This window comes from Callionymus lyra, chromosome 13 (assembly GCF_982586985.1).
Source record: "Callionymus lyra chromosome 13, fCalLyr1.hap1.1, whole genome shotgun sequence".
NCBI classification, from domain to species: domain Eukaryota; kingdom Metazoa; phylum Chordata; class Actinopteri; order Syngnathiformes; family Callionymidae; genus Callionymus; species Callionymus lyra.
In genome coordinates this window covers 9,240,721-9,264,560 of record NC_141830.1, presented here as the reverse complement: position 1 = coordinate 9,264,560, position 23,840 = coordinate 9,240,721, and the positions used below count along the sequence as shown (strand labels likewise).

The following is a 23,840-nucleotide window of genomic DNA, read 5'->3' as shown; positions in this document are numbered from 1 at the left end:
AATTTCGCATACTAAGAATTGAGATGCACTAACGCACTAAAAATACTAACTTTTAGTACGCTAGTATGCGATTTGAGACACAGCACTGGTTATCATTAAACTGTCAAGTAGAAATGGAAGGAAGAGAAAAGGAAACACAACAAAATAAAAGCCTTTTTTCAACAGGATGGTTTTACACCTGAAACAATAGAGAAAACAAAATACGTTTTTGCACAAATAAATATAAAACCTTGTGGTGTTGCTTTGATTTATTTCTCGTCTGGCAAGAAGACTTGTTTTGTTTTGTTCTTGTTCCGTGAAGTTCTTCCTCTTCCTCTTCACTCTCTCTCTCGTATTACTCTCCTTGATTAGTTTTTCTTTATTCTTTCTCACGCTCCACCCCCACAGCATACTTTAATCTCCTTCTTGCCGTTGCCGCCCCCAACTACGACGATGTTTATGACCTGAAATTCAATTTCCTCTCTGCGATCATTTCCTTGGCATATGGCAGGGGAAGCAAACCCCACTATTTCGTTGAATCTCAACCATTGCCAGACGGATCAATACGTCCGCCTTTCACTCGCTTCTCACCCGTACCTTCAAATCATAGCGGCTCCATCCAAGCTTTCAATGTAAAGCTTTGGCTCCTGTCAGAGAGAGAACGTCCAGATTTAAGTGGGCCATGGTTTCCAGTGGAGGAGGACAGCAGGAGGAACTCAAGAGATAATTGGACAGAGTGACAGAAAAGAAGGTCAGACAGGTCTTTACTGAGGGTTTTATTTGAGATGTTTAAAATATCACTCTCTTAGTTATTTATGGGACTTTCGACAAAGGAGAATCATTTTTGTGTTTTTTTTTAATTAAGAACCTGAATAAAAAAAATGTTTATGCAAGTCATATAAAAACAACTGGATTTTTTTTATTTTAATTCATAAATTTGACAGAAAATTAAGTATTTCTATCATCTGTTTTGACCAAAAATGGCCTCAAACCCAGAAGAGATGTCGTTTTAATTGGTAAAAAATAAACATTGTTACAGTGGAAACACGTGGATTTCCATTTCTGATTTCCTTTTTTTTTTCAAAATAAAAGTTGAATGGTTAAAGTGTATGTACCATGCTGTATATCACTTATTTTGAAGTGTTAACACCAGGGGTCGCCATCATGTGATGCCCACACACACACAGGCGTGAATCATTTTCTTTAAATAACCATCATATTATTTTGTTTCCTCAGGATATTTGTTTTAGTTTCCTCTCTTGTTGCCCCATTAGTAATTATTGAAGTATCAATAATGTGATTGACGTGGTTTGACGTGTGTGTTATTTTGAAAAGAAAAAATGTGAAAAGATTTTCTCTGTAGCAAGATTAGCTTGTAACGCTTGACACAACAAGACACTTGTTTCAGTGTTTGACTCCAAATACAAACTTGTAAACTAGTGAAGATTGATAAAATACAGTTGCCATCTTGTTGCGGTGAAACCAGCCCAGAGTTCCTGCTGATTCAGCGATATTCTTAGATGTATTTACACCTCAAACTACGTACAATTCACAAAAAAGGTTATGCACCTCTAGAAAAGCAAGAACTCACTGCTCAAAACATCTCTTGGTATTGTCCGGTGTTTCTATTATAACAATTTTATATTGAATTCAAAAGCAAATAAATTAAAAATATATATATATTTAATATCAAAAATGTATTTTTGCATTATTGGAATATCTAATTATACGTAGAAAACATTTTTTTTGAAAAATATATTGAAATATATATATTTTTATATTGTTTTTTAAAAATGAAACGCAATCTTTCAATATATAAATAATTCAATTCAAGAAATTATTCAATGCTTCAAGTTTCAACTGAGCTATTCAATATTCTGTTGACCCCAGGGCTCCACGATATATCGAACAAATATTGATATCGCGATATTGGCACGTGCGATAAGCATAACAAAAACATTTGCGATCATTTATAATTTTTTATTGTATAAATCCAGCATTTCTTAAAAACACACTTTGACCAATCAGTGTCACGTTCTATAAAGTTGTCAATTTGTACTATGTGGCGCAGCTTGCTAGGCTCGGTTGCTACGGCGACACATCTTGCTGGCGCAGTGACTTAGTATATACACGGAAGTAAGACTAACTTATGAGCTACTCAAACACAAGTGATCCAGTCACTTATCTCTTTCAACCCTCTTTGCTAAAGCAACATATTGTCAGTACTTTTCATATCGTCTCAGTTGTTTTCTTATAAGATCGCTGAACTTGAAGTGTAAACCTGTCCTTCTTTGCCGTATTCTAATGAGCTAAGTTGTTACCTGTCAGGGATTTTCTTCCGGACAATCGGAATGAGAACAGAGACAAGTATTAGAATAACAAACAGTCAGAATCCAGATTTTACCGCCCTAAACCACTGACGTCCCTCTCTCCTTGCTGGCTTTTTATTGAAAGCTCAGAGGATGACACACTTGAATACTAACAGTTTGTTCATTTGTTGCTGAACGCAGCCAGCAAAGACCTCGACAAGGAGGTGGAATTTATTATTGATTTGGTGATATCGCGACGCGTCGGCGGCTCCTCTCTGATGTCGCTTAGTTTCCCGGGAAACCGATGCAAGTCCTGCGACACTAAATTTTTCTTCGATCATGTCGGCACCGAAGCGTGGAAATAAACTAAAGGGAAATATCGCGTCATTTTTCTTACCTTAACCCCCGGACCTCCCCTACAGTACTCCCGGCTTCATCTTTAGGTGAAAGAAAAAAATATCGCATTTCAAGTAACCAATATCAATATTTCTACTCTTGTTTTTCTCGATCACTTCCTCTCTAAATACTGGATTGTGTTACCAAACGCCTGAAACACTTTTAATAAGAACTACACAATGTCAGGATTAGTTCTCAATCCATGAATCCTCAGGATAAAAACGTGAAACAACATTTGTTGGCGCCGTCACTCCTGCTTCTATTCAGACTTGTGTGAGTTAAGGCAACATAACAACAACCCAACACGCCACATTAAGCCTGAAACACACACACACACAAAAAAACGTTTCCTGACGACTGATGGGAGTTGACTTTCTGTGGTTGTCATGGCAATGACAAATATGACAGCTGCAGGGGAGTATTATTGAGTGTGTGGAGTGTGTGGAAGCGTCACCTAATCTCCTGTCTGTTTACTGTTTATCTCCGCAGACGTACCTCCTGGGAATCATCATCTCCATATGTGGGAATGTTCTCATCAGCGTCTCGCTCAACATACAGGTAGGATGTGTTTGGATCCAGCTGTTTAACCGACGGTGCAAACACCATCTTCCAGGAGAATTATCGGTCCCCGCTGAGTGTTTAGTGGCTTATCAGCGCCGACTCCAAATCAGTTTCGGGACGTGACCTGCAGACCTTCGGATGAATGGGAATAAAAAAACTGAACACAAGAGCTTCAGATTGTGAAGAGTGACAGTGTTATCAGAGGGAAGGGTGTCCAGGTGTGTGTTTCTCCACTGGATATTTTAAAGTATCTGTTAAATGGTGGAATCAATACTCGCTGCAGGGAGAGAAAGCGCGTGAACATTTATGTCGACGACTTTAAAAGACGACTATAAAGTATAGGCTTCGCGGTGGAGACGTCCTCGTCGATCACCAAGACTACAGCAAGACTGTCGAGACCAAAACAAGGCAGAGACGGAGACAAAACACTTGACGTGTTGTCTTGACAGTTTTTCATTGTCGTTTTAATCTAGGTTTAATTTTTTTTTCATTTTAATGTGAAAACTTGACTCACATGATTCAAAATGCTCCAAGTCCTTTATCATGACCATGTTTTTAACGTATCACTTCATAAAGTTTGTCTGAAATCTGGGCGAACGAGAGGTTACAAGAGCGGAGACAATTATGATGTAATAATGGCTTCACTCCTCCTCCAGCCAGCTGTAATCATACCCGCTTTGTTTATACAATGAGTCCCTGGGATTTGGAGACTTCCAGGAATTGATGAGGCGTAGTGAAAAACTTTGTCGTTTGACTAATCACAGCAGAGTGGGTGTGGCTATGGTAAATTTTAATCTCCAGAATAACGAGTGGGCGGGGCTTAAGCACATTTTCTAATGTAAATATTTCAATGAAAAGAGAGTTTTGTACAAACAAACACACACTGATGATACAATAAAGGTCCAAGATCAATTTAAGACACACTTATAGCAACACATTAGTTTTGAACTTTTGTCTATAAATGTATTTTCCAATGCATTACTCCGGTTCGGAAAAAAAACTTGTATTTGTGGGGTTTTTTTCAACAAATTTTTAAAAAAATCTTTCTCGTTTCTGGAAGAAGAAAATAAAAAATTGGTTTCATCATTTGCGTCACTGTATATTTCCACCTCCGCAACAGTAATAGACCTTTTTTGGGGGGGGGTTTTCCTTTTAGTATTTATAAAGTGACCTTAATCATCTTTCAAAGTTGCTTTTTAATCAAAAGTATTAGTTAGTTAGCAACAGTTACAGTTATAATCTCAAGACCACCATTTTCGGGTTTCCTTTTTAGCGTCAATATTATAAAATATATTCCAATATAAAGGAGCATAAAAATAATCTCTGGAAAAAAAAAACGATGACGTCCCGAGAACCAGAGACCAAATCCATCCAGACTAAGACACGATAGAGACATCAATAATTCTCAAGAACACTAGTAAAGTACTAATAAGTATTTTTTGGACAAACATCTGTATTTATATATTAATGGACGGCAGCATTCTGAAGTTTCAAGCAGTCAGAAAAGATGTATTTTTCATCCTTTCAAAGCTGTGCCTGAGGCGTCCCTTCCTTCTGCCCGACAGAAATACGCTCACGTCCTGCAGGCTCAGCGAGGCTCCAGGCCCTACTACACCTCCGCGGGCTGGTGGTGCGGCGTGTTGCTCATGGGGGTCGGCGAGCTGGGGAACTTTGCGGCCTATGGCTTCGCCCCGGCTTCACTCGTCGCCCCGCTGGGCTGCGTGTCCGTCATCGGTACGTGTGACCTTTTTTTACCCTCATGAAATATTCATGTGTAAACGGCTGCTGCGAGAGAAAAAGCATCGACTCTTTATCCGAGTTTTCACTGTTGGTTTGAGTTTTCAAGTCCTGTTTTATTTTAAAAAATGTTTTTTATTATTTTATAGGGATATTTATTCTAAATAAAGTGTGCATACAATAAATAAATAATTTGATTTTTAATTACAGTTAACTTGCAAATATTGACCTTGTTTATATATTGTTCATTTTTGTGTTGCAATTAACTTTTCGGTCACAAGATGGCAGCAGTCATTACGTCCACCACGTGTTGTGTCCGATTTTACTGTATTTTATTAATAGGTATTCAGTTTTTTATGGTTTATATTTGAATAAAGTGTGTGTGAAATGAAGTTATATTTAATTATAATGAACATACAAATATTCATAAAATTTGTTTATTTTTGTGTTGCAATTAACTTTTCGGTCACTAGATGGCAGCAATTATTACGTCCACCATGTCTAACATGTGTTTCCGATTTTACTTTAATTTATACATTTGAATTAAGTTTTTTCTTGTTTATATGTGAATATAGTTTTTGTAAAATGAAGTCATATATTTATTAATAATGAACATACAAATATTCAAGAAATTTGTTCATTTTTGTGTTGCAATTAACTTTTCGGTCACTAGATGGCAGCAATTATTACGTTCACTATTTCTAAGGTGTTTCAGATTTTACTTTAATTTATAAATTGGAATTTAGTTTTTTTATGGTTTATATTTGAATATAGTGTGTGTAAAATGAAGTCATATTTTTAATTACAATGAACATACAAATATTCAAGCAATTTGTTCATTTTTGTGTTGCAATTAACTTTTCGGTCACTCGATGGCAACAGTGATTACGTCCACCACGTCTAACATGTGTTTCCGATTTTACTTTAATTTATAAATTGGAATTTCGTTTTTTTATGGTTTATATTTGAATATAGTGTGTGTAAAATGAAGTCATATATTTAATTACAATCAACATACAAATATCCAAGCAATTTTTTTTATTTTTGTGTTGCAATTAACTTTTCGGTCACTAGATGGCAACAGTCATTACGTCCACCGCTTCTAACATGTGTTTACAATTTTACCTTAATTTATACATTGGAATTTAGTTTTTTTATGGTTTGTATTTGAATATAGTGTGTTTAAAATAAAATCATATTTTTAACTACAACAAACATACAAATATTCACGCAATTTGTTCACTTTTGTGTTGCAATTAACTTGTCGGTCACTAGATGGCAGCAATTACTATGTCCACCACATCTAACATGTGTTTCCCATATATAAACTACAGCTACAGTTTATTCTGATTTTTATTTAGTGGGTAATGGGTTTAAATGACACTGCCTTAGACATTACATGGTAAAATATGTATATATTAATTCATGGCTAGAAATGTATACATTAATTTAAAAAATAGAATTTAGTTTTTTATGGTATATAGTGTGTTTAAACTGAAATAATATGTTTAATTACAACTAGTATTCAAATATTTACGCAATTAATGTGTTGCAATTAAAATTGCGGACGCTAGATGGCAGCAATCATTACGTCCCCTACAGAAGAAACAATGAAATGACTGAGAACGAGAGGATACAGTCGACTCCAGCAGCGTTTAAAGCTGATGTTTGGACATGTTTTGGTTTCAAAACAAATGAAATCAGTTACGACTTCATCAAGAGTCATGTGGTCTGTAAATTATTTAACACCAGAGTCAAGTATTCGACAATACTACAAATACAGTATATACTTGTTTCTGATATCACTTTGTGGCACTGAGTCGTGGATATTAACGGCGGAGTCAGAGTCATTATAGCATGAATGGTTTGAGTCGATACAATAAACCACCAGCGTGTTACAGAAGCGAAGCACGTGGTTACTTATGGTTACTTGAGCTCCACGAGTGATCGTCTCCCTGAACAACCTTCTGCTGCCTCCACTGTAAGAGTCGCTGTACGTCTTATCAATACTATCGACTGTTTAGAGACAATAAAAACAAAGTATTGATCGCGGGACACTCAAGGTTGTTCAACGATGAAGTGCAGAGAAAAGTAGGTAAAGCACATTGATCAATTCAAGTTTACACGTTTATTTTATTTTTAAATAAATACGTTATTTTATGTTTGTGGTATTTCTTGTGTTATCTCAGAGTCAAGGTGACCAAGAGGCCCGAAAAAAAATGTGTTTGTGGTATCCCTTGTGTTGTCAATGGGTCAAGGTGACCCATAGACCCCAAAACAAATGTGTTTGTGGTATCCCTTGTGTTGTCTATGGGTGAAAGTTACCCAAAGGCCTGAAAACAAATGTGTTTGTGGTATCCTTTGAGTTTTCTCTGGTTCAAGGTGACCCATAGACCCACAAACAAATGTGTTTGTGGTATCCTTTGAGTTTTCTCTGGTTTAAGGTGACCCATAGACCCACAAACAAATGTGTTTGTGGTATCCTTTGAGTTTTCTCTGGTTCAAGGTGACCCATAGACCCACAAACAGATGTGTTTGTGGTATCCTTTGAGTTTTCTCTGGTTCAAGGTGACCCATAGACCCCAAAACAAATGTGTTTGTGGTATCCCTTGTGTTGTCTATGGGTGAAAGTTACCCAAAGGCCTGAAAACAAATGTGTTTGTGGTATCCTTTGAGTTTTCTCTGGTTCAAGGTGACCCATAGACCCACAAACAAATGTGTTTGTGGTATCCTTTGAGTTTTCTCTGGTTTAAGGTGACCCATAGACCCACAAACAAATGTGTTTGTGGTATCCTTTGAGTTTTCTCTGGTTCAAGGTGACCCATAGACCCACAAACAGATGTGTTTGTGGTATCCTTTGAGTTTTCTCTGGTTCAAGGTGACCCATAGACCCCAAAACAAATGTTTTCTGGTATCCCTTGTGTTGTCTATGGGTGAAAGTTACCCAAAGGCCTGAAAACAAATGTGTTTGTGGTATCCTTTGAGTTTTCTATGGTTCAAGGTGACCCATAGACCCACAAACAAATGTGTTTGTGGTATCCTTTGAGTTTTCTCTGGTTTAAGGTGACCCATAGACCCACAAACAAATGTGTTTGTGGTATCCTTTGAGTTTTCTCTGGTTCAAGGTGACCCATAGACCCACAAACAGATGTGTTTGTGGTATCCTTTGAGTTTTCTCTGGTTCAAGGTGACCCATAGACCCCAAAACAAATGTTTTGTGGTATCCCTTGTGTTGTCTATGGGTGAAAGTTACCCAAAGGCCTGAAAACAAATGTGTTTGTGGTATCCCTTGTTTTGTCTATGGGTCAAGGTGACCCAGAGGCCTGAAAACAAATGTGTTTGTGGTATCCTTTGAGTTGTCTCTAGGTCAAGGTGACCCTGAGGTCCAAAACAACTGTAGACGTGGAAACAGAAGGTGGTTTCATGCTCCAGCTCTGGCCTTAATCACAACTTACGCTCCAGTCACTATTTGAATAGATTTTCTTCTTCCCGAGACACGACCACTGTGTCGCCGGCGGAGCAAACGTGGCGCCGTTGTCATGTGTGAGATGTTTGGCTCCATGACAGACGCCGCTGTCATCCTTCCGTGAGTCGAGATCAAGTGTGACACACCGTGTGTTCCCGCTGGGATCCTCCCCCCCCCGGCCCCCCACGCACAAAGAGCGCGTCGGTGATCCGAGCCCGATCCGATCCACACTTCCAGGAACGCTGACGGAACCCCAGAGGTTCACGTCGCCACATCTCTCGTCTCATCTATCCAGCAGCGCCGGCTTACTTTGTATGACGTTGCTATGGTTACCAGCTAAATCCGGCTGCTCCCACAGGCCAACAAAAAAAAAAAATCCTAAATGTGAATGCAAACATGCTGCATGAAATATTTATCATCACTTTCCCGTCGTTTGACAGAAACTTCATCCCCCCTGTCATCGCTAAATATCACTCCAGCTCACGTAATCCAGGTTTGATTCGGCCGCAGGATTTACATCGACGGCGTTTAGCGAGGAAAAAGCCACTTTGAGGCTCGGGAGTTGTTAAATATTCATGTTGAGGATATGTCTGTCACATTGCTGTCCGGCGCACAAGAGTGTGTGACATAAAGCGTGACATGCTGAGCTGTGTGTGCCCGGAAATAAATCTGCTCGTGCTGGCGGGGGAACATCAACACTCTGTGGATCCTTGTCTCACTTAGTTCAACCAGCTTTTTATAGAGCGTTGTCTTTACTGGACTGTACTTGTTTTTGTGTTTTTGTCTTTGGTTAAAATGAACTTGTGTTGTGAACAGGCGTCTTACCTATATATATACAGTATATCTTGCTTTATTTTATATAATGTTGGAGATTATGCATAAAGGACCTGCTTAAACCTCCTTAAACTTATCTTAAATTATGTGACATTACATTGATTAAGTAAGTAAGTAAGTAAGTAAGTAATATTGATTTATATAGCGCTTTTCTAGACCAGGGTCACAAAGCGCTTAAACAATCAAAACAATACTCAAAAAAGTATATACTTTAAAGATCAAGATAATAATAGTTCCAGAAAATCAAGGAAAAGCCTGAACAAATAGAAACGTCTTAAGATGTTTCTTAAAGGAGTCAGTAGATCATCAAGCGCAAAGAGAGAGGAAGATCGTTCCAAAGCTTAGGAGCAACAGCCTGAAAAGATTTCTCTCCTCTGGTCCTGAGTCGTGTGCGTGGAACCATAAGTAGATTCTGATCCACAGACATCAGAGCCCGAGCTGGGGTGTAAGTCTGGATCAGATCACTGATGGAAGGTCTGACCATGAATAGATCTGAAAGTAAGAACCAGAATTTTAAAGTTGATCCTGAAAGAAACTGGCTGCCAGTGAAGAGTTTTAAGGATCGGAGAAATGTGAGTTCTTCTACTAGAGCGGGTTAGAATTCCCGCTGCAGAGTTTTGTATCAACTGCAGACGAGACAGATCCTTCTTGTTAAGACATGAAAATAAACTGTTACAATAGTCCAGACGAGAAGAAATAAACGCATGGATTATAAGCTCCAGATCATGTTCCGACAACATTTTCCTAAGTTTAGAGATTTTTCTCAGTTGAAGGAAACAGTTTCTGGTCAGTTTTCTACAGTGTTGAACAAGAGACATGTCTTTATCAAATACAACACCCAGGTTTCTCAGACTCAACCCTGGAATCTTATCATCAGGAGCAATCACCAGTGTTTCAGTTTTGTCCACATTTAGCTGTAGAGTGTTTTCACTCAGCCATTGTTTGATTTCTAGCAAACAATTGACTAAGCTGTTCAGCCTTTAATTGTAATGTTAAGGGCCAATAATCCAATGGATTAACTACGCCGGGGATGTAGGAGTTTTAAAATAGTATATATAGTATATTATAATTATTATTATTATCTCTATTAAAGAGGAAGACATATGTTTGTATTTACCATTGATGTAGCCAGTTGCATTTTTGCACTGTAATTTGTGTTATCTGTCTCGCCTGCAGTTAATACAAAAATCTGACCTGCTCTAGTAGAAGAACTCACATTTCCCCTGATCCTTAACACTCTTCTTGTGCTTTTACCTGATTTTTTGAGACTCCTGTGTTTGTCTTATGTGTTTTGACCTTTTAAAGTATATATTTTAACTGTGTATTGTTTTCGATTGTAAAAGCACTGTGTGACCCTGGTCTAGAAAGGGTCTTTTCAAATAACCTTTGCTTTACTTTCTTACTTTTATTTATATTTACGTATAACAGCAACAACACGATTTATTGAGACACTGTAGGAACAAGGATATATTTGTAGTATTGTCGAGTAACTGCTTTCATTTGTTTTGATACCAAAACATGTCCAAACATCAGCTTTAAAAGCCGCTGGAGTCGACCGTATCCTCTCGTCCTCAGTCATCAGCGGGATCTTGCAAGATTTCATTCTTCATCCAGCTGCGGGAACACAGAATTTTAATTGCAACACAAAAATGTACAAATAAGTTTTGTTACCAAAAAGAAAATAAATACAATTCTTATGGTGCTGTTGTGTAATATTATCTATTCTAAGTTTGTTGTGCAGTGCTGTTTTTTTTGTTTTTTTTTGCAGTTTAAAAGTGAAATAAAAAATATTTAATTCAAATCTATTTATGAATGAATGTAGTAACTGTTGTGATGTGTCATACTATAAGATGACTATGATTCTTTTTTTTTTATAACTGCAAACTAAATTGCGTCACAATAGCCTATTGGTTATAAATAAAAAGATGCTTTGCGATTATTTTTAGCCAAATGAATGGTAACACAAAAACGCGTGACAGCAACCCTGTTGTACTGAGAAGTGTTTTTCTGTCTTTAGATGGATCTAAAATGAACACGGTGACAATAAAAGTGGGTCAATTCATTTAAAAAACCTCCACAAAGCAATGCATCCCTGGTTCCAACACCTCTTCTCCAGATGAGTCACGCGGTAATGACACCATTTCCAAACGTGTGGTTAGAACTAAATACGGAGAGAAAATTAGGGGAATGCTTCTTTCCCCCCGAAGGAAACATTAATCCGACTAATCTGTGGCTCAGCTCGTGTGAGACTGATGACTTTTCGGTCCATTTCTGACAGTGAAATTGATGAATGTGTTCATTAAGTACGGGGCATGAAATTGCAACACGCTGTAATATGATGCCGTTGTTATAAGAGTTTAACGAGCGCCATCCATCTCAACAGAGGAGACGGATGTCTCGCCGATAACGCCGTCAGATGTCCGGCGTATTTATGACGGCGGGGGATCGGCGGGGTCTCACCTGTGTGGCTGTCACATGATCCACTTTAATGACCGGCGGTCACCGTCTAATGAGGCTTCAAACAGACTCCAAACTACTTTTAATGAGACGTCTTCTCGACTCGTCCGAGTGATATTCAAGGAACGTTATTCTGGTGTCAGTATGTACTGGTCTTGACTTAACTTTACTTAAAGTAGATGCCGGTCAGGAGACTATTTTTAAGGGGACACACGTACAAAAGTAGTTTTCATACGATGAAGAAACCCCCTAAAATCGTGTCACTTCCTGAACTCTGTTTGAGTCGCTCTTAGCGTAAGAAGATCTTTCACTAAGAAGGGAATGTAAGATGCAGCCGACCCGCTCTTCACCGCCTTCTTAGTGACCAGATGCTCAGTGATCGACGTGAGGGACGTTTATATCCTATACTTTTACAAACAATAAAGACATGATAAATGAAGAAACACACATTTTATTTAGTTGTTTTCTACACATCTGCATAGTTTATAGTACTATTGTCTAAATTGTTAACACTAAATGTTCTTTGTGAGTCTAATAATAACAACAATAAACCCTTTTGTATTCACACACTGCAGTAATTACACGTAAATAATCGTATTAAACTGGGAGGAAAAAAACGCTACAACTTTCGCTGCATCAATCGCCTCTCGCGAATGATGCATTCAAGGACTTAGCAAGTATAACGAGATAAGAAAGACTATAACTTAAAGTATACGGTTCAATAAACCAAATAAAATATATAAAACATATTCCGACTTCTGTGGTGTTTTCATAGATATCAAAGAAACATGAGTTATTTAACTCAGAGAGGATCCGCCCTAATTATCTTAATAATCATTATCTTAAGATTAAAGTTCTCCTAAGAAGTCATTTAAGAACGTTTCTGGGAAACACCCGTATCTTAGTGTTCCTCAGTGTAAGCCCTTTTGTCAGTTCTTTACGCTGCAGTCTCCAATGTCTCCTCTTGTTCCTAGTATCTTCTCTACCTGTCACTTTCAAATCAGCCTGGGTTTGTTTGTAAACCCTAATACTAGGCAGCTTTCGCTAAGTAATGCTAGGCAGCCTCGCGGAGTGATACAAGGCAGCCTCGCGGAGTGATACTAAGCAGCTTTACTGAGTAATACTAAGCAGCTTCAGAGAGTAATACTAGGCAGCTTCACAGAGTAATATTAGGCAGCTTCACAGAGTAACACTGGGCAGCTTCACAGAGTAACACTAGGCAGCTTCACAGAGTAATACTAGGCAGTAATACTAGGCAGCCACGCGGAGTAATACTATGCATCCTCGTGGAGTAATACTAGGCAGCTTCACAGAGTAACACTAGGCAGCTTCACAGAGTAATACTAGGCAGTAATACTAGGCAGCCACGCGGAGTAATACTATGCATCCTCGTGGAGTAATACTAGGCAGCTTCACAGAGTAACACTAGGCAGCTTCACAGAGTAATACAATAATAAGCCATAATGAGTGGAAGGATTTCATCTGGTTCTGACCTCGGGGAGGTCTTCCTCGGTGTAAAGTAGACCACAACAGACCCAGGAGAGGTCTAGAATCTATTAAAAGCACATGATTAGTTCTGTGTGTGTTGAGTGAGGAAATAAATCTTAGTTAGAGCCTGAATGATTTCCTGCCAGACTAGTGGTTTAACCAGCTGTTTATTCTCACCCACCGCAGCCAGCGCCGTGATATCCGTGGTGTTCCTGAAGGAGACGGTGAGACCTTCTGACATCTTAGGTAAGCTCCACCATCGTATGAGAATGACCTGTTTATACCGTCTTTTCATTTGGATTCTATGGGGTTATTTTTGATTCAAAATTCTAAAAAACCTTGACCTTCAGGTTCTACGGTTCTTATTCTTTTTTGGTGTATAGTAGTCCCTCCTTTAGAGCTTCCATTCCTTAACAACCGTGTCTGTTACGATGACCTGTATAGCTACCGTAATGCTTTGTCGCCCAGCCAACCTATCACAGCTGTTGATAACTTTTTAAGAAGCAACAAAGACCGAAGATCATTGAAATACAATATTGTGGAACAGTGTGAAGAAAGGCATTATGGGAGTTCAATTTTTTTCTCGGCACCATAAGTAAGTAAGTAATAGTTATTTGTAAAGCGCCTTCTAGACCAGGGTCACAAAGCGCTTTAACAATCAAAAACTGAAAGAAACTGGCAGCCAGTGAAGAGTTTTTAAGGATCTGGGTAATGTGAGTTCTTCTACTAGAGCGAGTCAGAATTCTCGCTGCAGAGTTTTGTATTAACAGCAGCATCACTTAGTTATTTGTTTTTTTAAGTGTCTCTGCTGTATAAATAAACATGTTTAATAAGTCAAACAAGAGAATGTTGTCTTTGTAGTTAGCTCAATTGCTAATGCTAGCTTAAAATATCCGTTTATAAAGATGTAATTTCCTTAAACCCACACATTTCTTCTATAATCTTGCTTTTCCGAAGCTAAAAACTGGACTTTCTGAAGGTGGTTGGTTATTAATACAAGTTATTTGTTGCTCCTCGTCTCTCCCTGAAGAGTCTAAACTTTTTGTCGACAGACTTGTCGCTGTAGCTTCGAGCGACTGTGAAATCATGTGGTTGAAAAAGTCAGATGTCGGTCAAATGAAGGCAGTACTTGTGTTTTTCTACAGGTTGCTCTCTGGCAATAACGGGGACGTACGTCCTGGTGACCTTCGCCCCCCACACGGTCACACATGTGACGGCCCACCTGGTCCAGTTCTACCTGATCAGCTGGCACTTCCTGCTCTACCTCGTACGTGACCCTTCAGAGGGTTTTTTCTTTCTCACACGTTTATGAAAGCGACCTCCCTCCCAGGTGCTTCCTTCACCGTTGAATAAGTCGGTTTAGAAGCGCTGCCCCCGGACAAGAGTCACCAGTGAACTCTCTCGCCTCAATTCCACCTCATTCAGGGGTCACGTAGACAAAGCAGTTACCATAGCAACAGATCTACTTCAGAGTGTGGAACACTGGTGTCTTGAAGTCGTCTTATGAAGAAGCAAAAGCATCAAACCATCAAACAAATTTGATTGATTTAAATGAGAATATATATAAATCGATTATATTTTGTATTTATTCAGTGAGTTAATAATAACTATAAACAATGTTTAGACATTAATAAAACTGTGTCTGGAATCGATTACACAACTTCAACTTTTATTGCTTGATAAAAAAGAAATTGCCTTTTAATCCTGAGTTACAAATAGTTGTGTTTTTTCCAAATTATTAACATTTTAATTGAATTCCTTTTATTTAAATAAGGAACTCCTTTATGCACTAAAAGTAGTTTTTTAACCGTAACAACATTTTCGATTTTAAAGTGTGTGGATTATCAAAAAGAGTTTAAGAAGTTGCAAAGTAGGGGCTGCAAAAATAATCACATTTAAACACTATTTTTTTCCTTCCACACTGAAACAAACGTGAGCGTCTTTGATTACAACATTTAAAATCTCCGCAAACGAGTAGTCAGCCAACCACTAGGGGGCAACCTCATGTGGCATATACATCATTTCCTTAAAATAGTAAGTTGCAATTTGAAAGTTTTACATTAAAACAAAATGAATTAGCTTTAACGTAGGAGTCGCTCGTTACGTTTTATTCATTTTATTTTATTTGAATCTATACTGTATTACACAACAACACATAATTACTGTTTTTTGAATTATGAACTAGTTCATTTTCCAATTGGTCAAATGAACTTTGAAATAGTTCACATGGAAAGTTAACTTTCCCAACACTGCTGACAATTACAGAAAATGGTCTTATTTAAAGATATTAAGACAACAATTAAACTTGAACTGAATTTTATAGAAAAACTATGGGGTCATTTTTGTAAAGAGTCTTATTAAAAGAACTGAGGAAGTATTTTTTCCTCCTGTTAACTTTTCTAGAAAAGTTAACCTTTATGTGAACTAGTTCATACTGGGAGCGATGGATTATTTGAATTTGAATTATGAACTATGAAGTAGTTCATTTTAAAATTGGTGAACTAAACTTTGAAATAATTCACATAGAAAGTGAACTTTCTATGTGAACTAGTTCATACTGGGAGCGATTCATTATTTGAATTTCAATTATAAACTATGAACTATTTTAAAATTGGTGAAGTGAACTTTGAACTAGTTCACATGGAAAGTTAACTTTCCCAACACTGCCGAGTCCAGAAAATGGTCTTATTTAAAGATATTAATACAAATAAACCTGAATTGCTTTTTATAGAACTATAGGATCACTTTTGTAAAGAGTCTTATTAAAATGTTTCAGTATCTTTTATACAAGGTTTTTTTATTAGACTATTTTTATTCAAGTTACAACCGTTCAGTTTTATTTTTTAAACTTAAATAGTCAAACACAGTTCGAACAAAAAAGTGCAGTTAAAAGAGTGAAGAATGTCAAAAGAATAAAGTTACTTTTCGACAGCATTAACTCATTGACTTGGTTACCATTGAACTTGAATGTCAATCATCTTTGTTGATACTCGTGGTGATGATTGAAATGATCTCTTCGTGTCCATGTCAGGCGACCTGTGTATTATTAGACACAATCTTACAGTATTTACCGCGGCTTTGAGAGACATTTAAAGGTCAGCGTGGCCTTTTACCCAGAAGGCTCTTGACGGCTCAGAGGGTCGACACAAACAAAAAAAAAAAAAAAGAGAGCGGCCGATTCGTTCCGTTAGTCGTGTCCTTTGTATCGATGAAGTGCGGCTCATCGTTGTTGAAGTGACATTCAAATCCGATCTTCTGATGGAATTAAATTGTAATCGTTTGATTCACTTTTGTCTCCAACAGGCCGTCGAAGTCGCCGCCTTTTGCATCTTGCTCTACGTGTACAAGCGGAGGAAGGTGAAGCACATCGTCATTATCGTGCTCCTAGTGGCTCTGCTAGGTACTGCCCAAATCTTTCTCCTTCATTTACTTCCCTTAATTATTATTTATTATTCCACTGTCGGAGTGACTGAGTCTGGAGCCTTTCACAGTCGACTAGAACGATTCATGTACTCAACTAATCTATATGTTTCTGACAGTGGGAGGAAACTAGAGTGCTAAGATTAAACCCATGAAGAAATAATGTTTTTGGAAATTAAAGTCCACAGATTTGGTTTAAATAACAAATAAGTGACAAAATATTAAGAATTAAAATTGGTTATTGTGTTGTGTAACGCAGCATTCATGACGTGTAATAAGAAGAGCTTTTTGAACAGTGATATAATATATATATATATATATATATATATATATGAAGGAATTCGACATTTATTATTATTATTATCTATCTTTACTTTTACCTACAACAATGGACATCTAAATGTGTAAAACATAATATATATATATTACTTTAATATTGTATAAAACATAATATATATTACTTTAATATTGTGTAAAACATAATATATTCTACTTTAATATTGTGTAAAACATAATACATATACTACTTTAATATTGTATACAACTTTATATATAGTACTTAATTTTGTATATATATATATTAAATCAATTAAAATATGTGCAAAAGAAATTTGGTTCAATTCAACCTTGAATTTAGAAATTATTTTTATTTATATATATATTTATATAATGCTGAATTTATGCAAGGTTTTTTATATATATATATATATATATATATATATATATATAAAGTTATAAAATGATAAGGTAGTTTTAATTTAGCTGGTTTAGTTTGTAATAAAAGGAGGAATAATTATTAGTTGTAATTACAAATAACAGTGTATTGGTTTGATTTCGTTTCATAATGTAATATTATTTTTGAATACATTGTTATTACAAGACCTTCTCCCTACTTTACTTAAAACTGTAAACGTCCACCACTTATAATACTTGAACAAAAGCTTGTAATAAGTTGACATGCATGATTATAAACATATAAATGTATGACTCACAAACAAGACCGTCAGTGAAGGACAATCTCTGTGCAGCGTCTGCGACGGTCATCTCCGTCAAGGCCGTGTCTGGGATGATCACGGAGACCATCACAGGAGATCTGCAGCTCATCTACCCCATCTTTTACGTCATGGTGATCGTCATGGTCGCGTCCTGTGCCTTCCAGATCAAGTGAGTCGTCTTTTACACGCCTTTCATCCGCTTGTTGGAACGGTAGCTTTTGGGAGAAAACGGCGCCAAAAAAATAGAACCACGAAATACCAGATTCAATGTCCATCTATGAACAAGGGGGCGAGGGAGGTCATTGATACTAGGCAGAGCTGTAAAATGAGCCGACGCCAGTCCATAGAAAGTCTAGCGTAAATTAAGGAATTAAGAATTCATTCCTATGAATACGAATATGAATATACTTTTTGTCTTATGTTAAGGGATGAGTATCGCTTTGGTTTTTTACAATGTGAAGCAGATAATTTTAAGGGATAGTGGTCCTGAAAGATATCATCAAAATATGTGTATTTTTTTGTTTGTTTGTTTTTTTCCATTTTAATTAATGTCTATGCTCTATTTTATTAATTAATTAATTATTTTTTTCTTTTGTTGAAACCAAACTTTTGACCATCATATACATCTAGAAGGATATCAGTGACAACTTAATATTGATTGGTTGAATTCAAAATTGTAATTGTTAAAACCGAGTTTTTCTATTGAAATTGGGTATTTTTTAAAGAATTTCTACTTTCTTTTTTTTTTGTTATATATAATTTGATTCAGTAATGTGAACTGTATATTAAAAGGTTGAATGTTCTTTTGAATTCAAAAGTTTGTATATGAAAGCTTGAATTGTTTTTTCTCTAAATAATTGCATTTTAAAATTAGACAGTTTTTCAATGATATTTTTTTGCACATAAAGTTTGATAATTAAAAAAGTTCTCTTTTTCTAAATTCAACCTTTTTTTATTTTTAGCTCTTTAAATTAAATAATAAGTAAGTACAAATGTTGCATTGTAACAAATGAATTTGAAAATATTCAATTTATAAATGATTGAACAAGAAACATTTAACATTTCAATAAACATAGGATTGAATAAAATCATTCAAACAAAAAATTAAACATTAGTAAAGCGTGAAAACTATCTACTATGCACTAATATACTTGTATAATAAACCACTATACACCATGAAAACAAATAGAGAAACCGAACATGGGTCAACGGGTTTGAGTTGTATCGAGGTTCGGCTCAAAAGCGTAAAAAACGATTGCAAATAGTGACGTGGGACTTATTCAAAGCAATGAATCGTCATCTCCCACAGAGATCCAGGCACCAAGGTCACTTTGTTTTCTCTCAGTTTTCTGCTTTTCTTTCTCCACAGATTTCTAAACCAGGCAATGAAAATGTTTGACGCCACAGAGGTGGTTCCTATTAACTTTGTGTTTTTCACGACCAGTGCCATTATTGCAGGTAAGTTGGACTTGTTGGTGACAATTGCTGTTAAAAGTCATCTACACAGTGACTGTGGATTTTAATCTTTTTTAATAATAAAGCTTTTTTATATATTCACAAATGTCCAAACCAGGGATGGAATAAAGGAATATTTTTGAACATTCAAATTAGTGCCTTGAATTTTGATAATTAATGATGGGAATTTGGCAAATAAAAAAAAGGGGAATTCATAGAACGTTTTGATTGTGTCTTTGATTTTATAAATTAGATTTAATAAAAGTTTTTACTTTGTAAAATGGAAATTATTTTCAATAACTGACTAAAATAAACCACCAAATGTTATTCAAAGTTAACAAAGGAGACCCAGGAGTTGAAGACAACGCACAAACAATGTTTCAATTATGAAATACACAAATGAAATTCACAATTCAAACAGGCCAGTTCACACAACACTTAATAGTAACAAAAGCCCACAAGGTGGCGATAGAGTTCCCATCTCTTGGTCAAAGTCCAAATCTAAATAAATCTAAATTAAAAATAAATAAAAAAAAGAGACAGACGCAAAAACCACTAAAAGTAAAAGACAAATAGAAAAAGAACAAAATAAAACTCACCAAAATGGAGTTACTAAAAAAAAGGTGCCAAAAAACAGCCATGAAATACAAAATCCAATATCCATCTATGAACAAGGGAGCGAGGGAGGTCATTGATACTAGGCAGAGCTGTAAAATGAGCCGACGCCAGTCTATGGAAAGTCTAGCGAATATGAAGGGATTGTTTCATTCCTATGAATACGAACATGAATATACTTTTTGTCTTATGTGAAGGGATGACTATCGCTTTGGTTTTGTCCAATGTGAAAACGGTGCTGTGTCTCAAATCGCATACTAGCGTACTCAAAGTTAGTATTTTTAGTGCGCAAGTGCGTCTCAATTCTTAGTATGCGAAATGTAGTGCGTCATGCACACTAAATTGGCGTACTAACACGCCCACAAAACTGAGTATGGTTCGATGGACACTAACCACACTAAACGGCCGCCATCTTAGTGACGTTTTGAACGGAAGTTACGACATATATAAATGCATATATATGCATATACTTACAGGTGTATTTTCAGCAGCAGTAGGAGGATAAACACGTCTTCGGTGCTGATACCGGCGTAAATATCTCGCGAATATTTCGATTCTCATATTTTTTCTTCATTTATTTTTCCAAACTTGCAAAACGTGCTGCCAGCAGGTGTCGATAGCGTTCAAACAGCTGGTTGAAACATCGTTAAATAGAAGTAGAAGAAGAAGCTGTCGGGTCATTTCCTGTTAGTGTGTAGCAGCAGTGTTTGATTTGAGACGTACTATCTGTTGAGAATTTGCGTACTAGTTAGTATGTACACTATCCTGATGCATACTATCTTCTAGTATATTAAGATAAGTATGCGATTTGAGACAAAGCACAGTACTTTTAAGGGATGGTCCTGAAAGATACAAATAAAAAATGTGTCCTCATACCATCTGTCAAAAAATATTTAGTAAATAAAACGAGTCAACATTTGAGAGATAAGAAAGAGATATTTTAAGCTCTTGAATTGAAGTACTTTCGACTTCAGGTAAAGTTGCATAAATCGTTGGTTGTTTCTCCCACGGATGAGTTGGTCAACTGTCCTGTGGCGTGACTTGATCTCGGCGCCAGCGGAGCAGAAGAAAACATCTCTTCTCGCTTCTGATGCGAGCGGGGATTCAAATGACGCATTTCCTTTCCACAGTAAACATCTCTTAAATAAATAACCGAGTGAGACGTTTTTTTTTTTTTAGAGATGATGATTGTTTTGGTCTCTTTGTTGTCTTATCTTCAAGTGTTTTTTTCTACTTTGCAGGGATCGTGTTTTACCAGGAGTTCGAAGGCTTGGCAATAATCAACATTTTCATGTTCCTGTTCGGGTACGACAGTTTTTTTAAATGAAGGTCAGCAAAAGATCTTCTCATCCTCTCTTCCGCTGCAGATGCCTCCTGTCTTTTCTCGGGGTTTTCTTGATAGCGAGAAACAGGCCGAAGAATCAAAAGCAACAAGATGCCAATTCCATTCCCATGGAGAAGATCCCAGGTCAGGGTCTTGGGACGTGGAGCAGCAGCTAGTGGTGCGAGTCTCTTCTGATGGGTTTGTGTTCACAGAGAACAGGCGGACCGAGGGGGGGCCGCCGGAGGAGAAGACCTCAACATACGGATCCCTGGCAGCCAAGCTGGTGTGCGGCAGGAGTCCTCCAGCTGACGAGTCGTAGGATCAGCGACGTGAGATTTCGTGGAAATCCCGAGTTTACAGCTACAGCAGAAATGACTCAACATGAATGTACAAGTCTAGAGTCTGTGTCTGTGACCAGAGGTTTTCATTTACCGTATTTTTGAGAATATAAGGGGCACTTTAAATGTTCTCAAGTCAACATTATATCCAGTGTTTCTCATGCATTTATTCTAGTAGTACTTACTCTATAGAAGTACTCCCTGTGGCTCCATATTACTACGCAAAACTTTTTGGTATTACTCTGGCTCATGACTCCACAGTGGCTCAGAACTTAGTAATACTTTGTGATATTACTCCGTACTGTAGTTTTAATCCGTGAGGCCGTAGTATTGCTTAATGGCATTACTCCCTGGGGTTTCGTTGTATTACTCAATAGTTGTACTCTGCGAGGCTCTGTTGTGTTACTCCTTGGTAGTACTTCCCATGGCTACGTAGTATTGTAAAAGTACTCCATAGTACAAGGCTCTGTTGTATTACCCTGTGGTTTTACTTCCTAGGGCCTTGGAGTATTACTCTGCACGGCTCATTAGTATAACTCCTTGGCATTACTAATATGAAGGACGATAAATGACTTATGTATAAATAAATGTTTAAATATGTAACAAAATGTATAAATAAATGTTTGGATAAATATCAATATGTCAAAATAAATAAATGACTGATTATTTTTGTCAAAGAATGGAGCCATTTTACGTATAACTACACATTTTGCCATTTATACATTTTGACTCATATTTATCCAAACATTTATTTATACATTTAGTTATGTATTTATACATTTATTTATACATTTATACAGGAGAGAAATCCTTCCAAGCTTTTGCTCCTAAGCTTTGGAACGATCTTCATCTCCCTCTGTGTTTGATGATCTACTGACTCCTTCAAGAAACATCTTAAGACATACTTATTTGTGCTTTTCCTTGATTTTCGGAGACTCCTGTGTTTGTCTTATGTTTAATCTTTTAAAGTATATATTTTATTGCGTATTGTTTTTAATTGTTAAAGCGCTTTGTGACCCTGGTCTAGAAAAGCTCTCTACAAATGTTAAGTACTTACAGTTATTTATACGCAAGTAATTTATCGTCCTTCATATACGAACACTAATCCTGTAACGTGTTTAATGCGTCTTAAAATCCGGTGCCCCTTATAGTCCGAAAAATACTGTAGATGGTGATACCATTCTCACCACCTTTGCCTTATGTTGGTTTGGTTTTCAGTCAAATGTAGGTTGTGGAAATCTTTCCAATTAAAAGTTGTGTAATTTAAGATCAGCTAGTGGAAGATTAAACGATTGTTTCTGACTCCCCCTACTGTTAGAACACTGTAATTACTAGTGTGTAGTGTCTTGAAAACTTTGGTTTCTTTAGTCTGCATTCGTTTCTAAACACAAGAAAGGTCGGTGGCTTTTATTTTACTTGGACTCTACAAGAAGAACTTTCAGTACATCTGCCAGGATGGAAATGAACGCAACCGCAGTCTCCAACCCTGTGAGGAGTCACATGGTCCAGGCTGGTCCAACAATGGTCTTCAAGCACATTTTTTTGCACAGTTTCTCTTGTTACTCTGTCATATTTAAGTGCATCTTCTGTCAAACAAATTAATACATTGTACAATCACAAATTGTGTAAATTACATCGCATTTCTTTTATATCGCGATTATATCGCAAATGCGATTAATCGATCTGCCTTAAGTCACTACGTCCTCTGTAGCAAAAGGATCAATGAAATCCTGGCGGGGACTGAGGACGAGAGGATACAGCTGATGTTTGGACATATTTTGGTTTGAAAACAAATGAAAGCAGTAACGACTTCGTCAAGAGTCATGTGGTCTGTAAATTCTGCAACACCAGAGTCAAGTACTCGGACAATACTATAAATATATCCTTGTTACTACAGTATTACGATAGTATTGCATTGCCCGATTCTTTATTAAGATATAATTAACTGCAGGACTCTATTTTTTTGCACCAAGCTTTGTTAAATAAAAACAGTGAAATAAAAAGCACACCTGGTTTAAATAAAAAACAAACATGAACTGGACAGAAACAAGATGTTTTTTGCTAGTTTTCTTAATTTTCTTTCTTATTTTTTTTAAAAACACATTTCAGACATAAATAATCAATAGAAAAATCAATAGATAAGTTTGCTTTTCTGTGCGACTCGGTATCAAATGGTATGCAGTTGTGACGTCACAGGACAAATCTTAGTTTATGGGGACACAAACTGGGCGCACTTCTGCCCCCTTTTGGTAGAGAGGAAGTAGGTCAGTATTCCATTGCAAAAAATACAATAGTATTTTTTTTATGTATTAATAAAAATAAGAATCAGACTAAGGAGTTATTCACAGAGCTAATCTTAGAATCCACCATCCTAAACAAAATATGTCACCTTAAATAAACCTCAGACCAAACTTAAGTGTTGCTAAGCAACACCACCCACACTTTTATCGGATGTGTAGAAACGCG

General features: G+C 36.8%; 1 protein-coding gene across 1 annotated transcript in view; it reads left to right on the top strand.

The window, feature by feature from the left end:
- The window catches only part of nipal2 (NIPA like domain containing 2), a gene marked incomplete at its 5' end in the record, with an annotated part of 33,184 nt that extends 9,350 nt beyond the window's left edge, over positions 1-23,834 (top strand). The window contains 10 exons of the mRNA XM_087806368.1: positions 3,174-3,242; positions 4,811-4,979; positions 13,414-13,473; positions 14,373-14,494; positions 16,531-16,627; positions 17,676-17,811; positions 19,012-19,100; positions 20,954-21,017; positions 21,080-21,180; positions 21,249-23,834. Coding sequence (XP_087662494.1) covers positions 3,174-3,242; positions 4,811-4,979; positions 13,414-13,473; positions 14,373-14,494; positions 16,531-16,627; positions 17,676-17,811; positions 19,012-19,100; positions 20,954-21,017; positions 21,080-21,180; positions 21,249-21,355 — 1,014 coding nt within the window. The remainder of the gene's footprint in view (positions 1-3,173; positions 3,243-4,810; positions 4,980-13,413; positions 13,474-14,372; positions 14,495-16,530; positions 16,628-17,675; positions 17,812-19,011; positions 19,101-20,953; positions 21,018-21,079; positions 21,181-21,248) is intronic.
- Between the last annotated feature and the right edge of the window lie 6 nt (positions 23,835-23,840).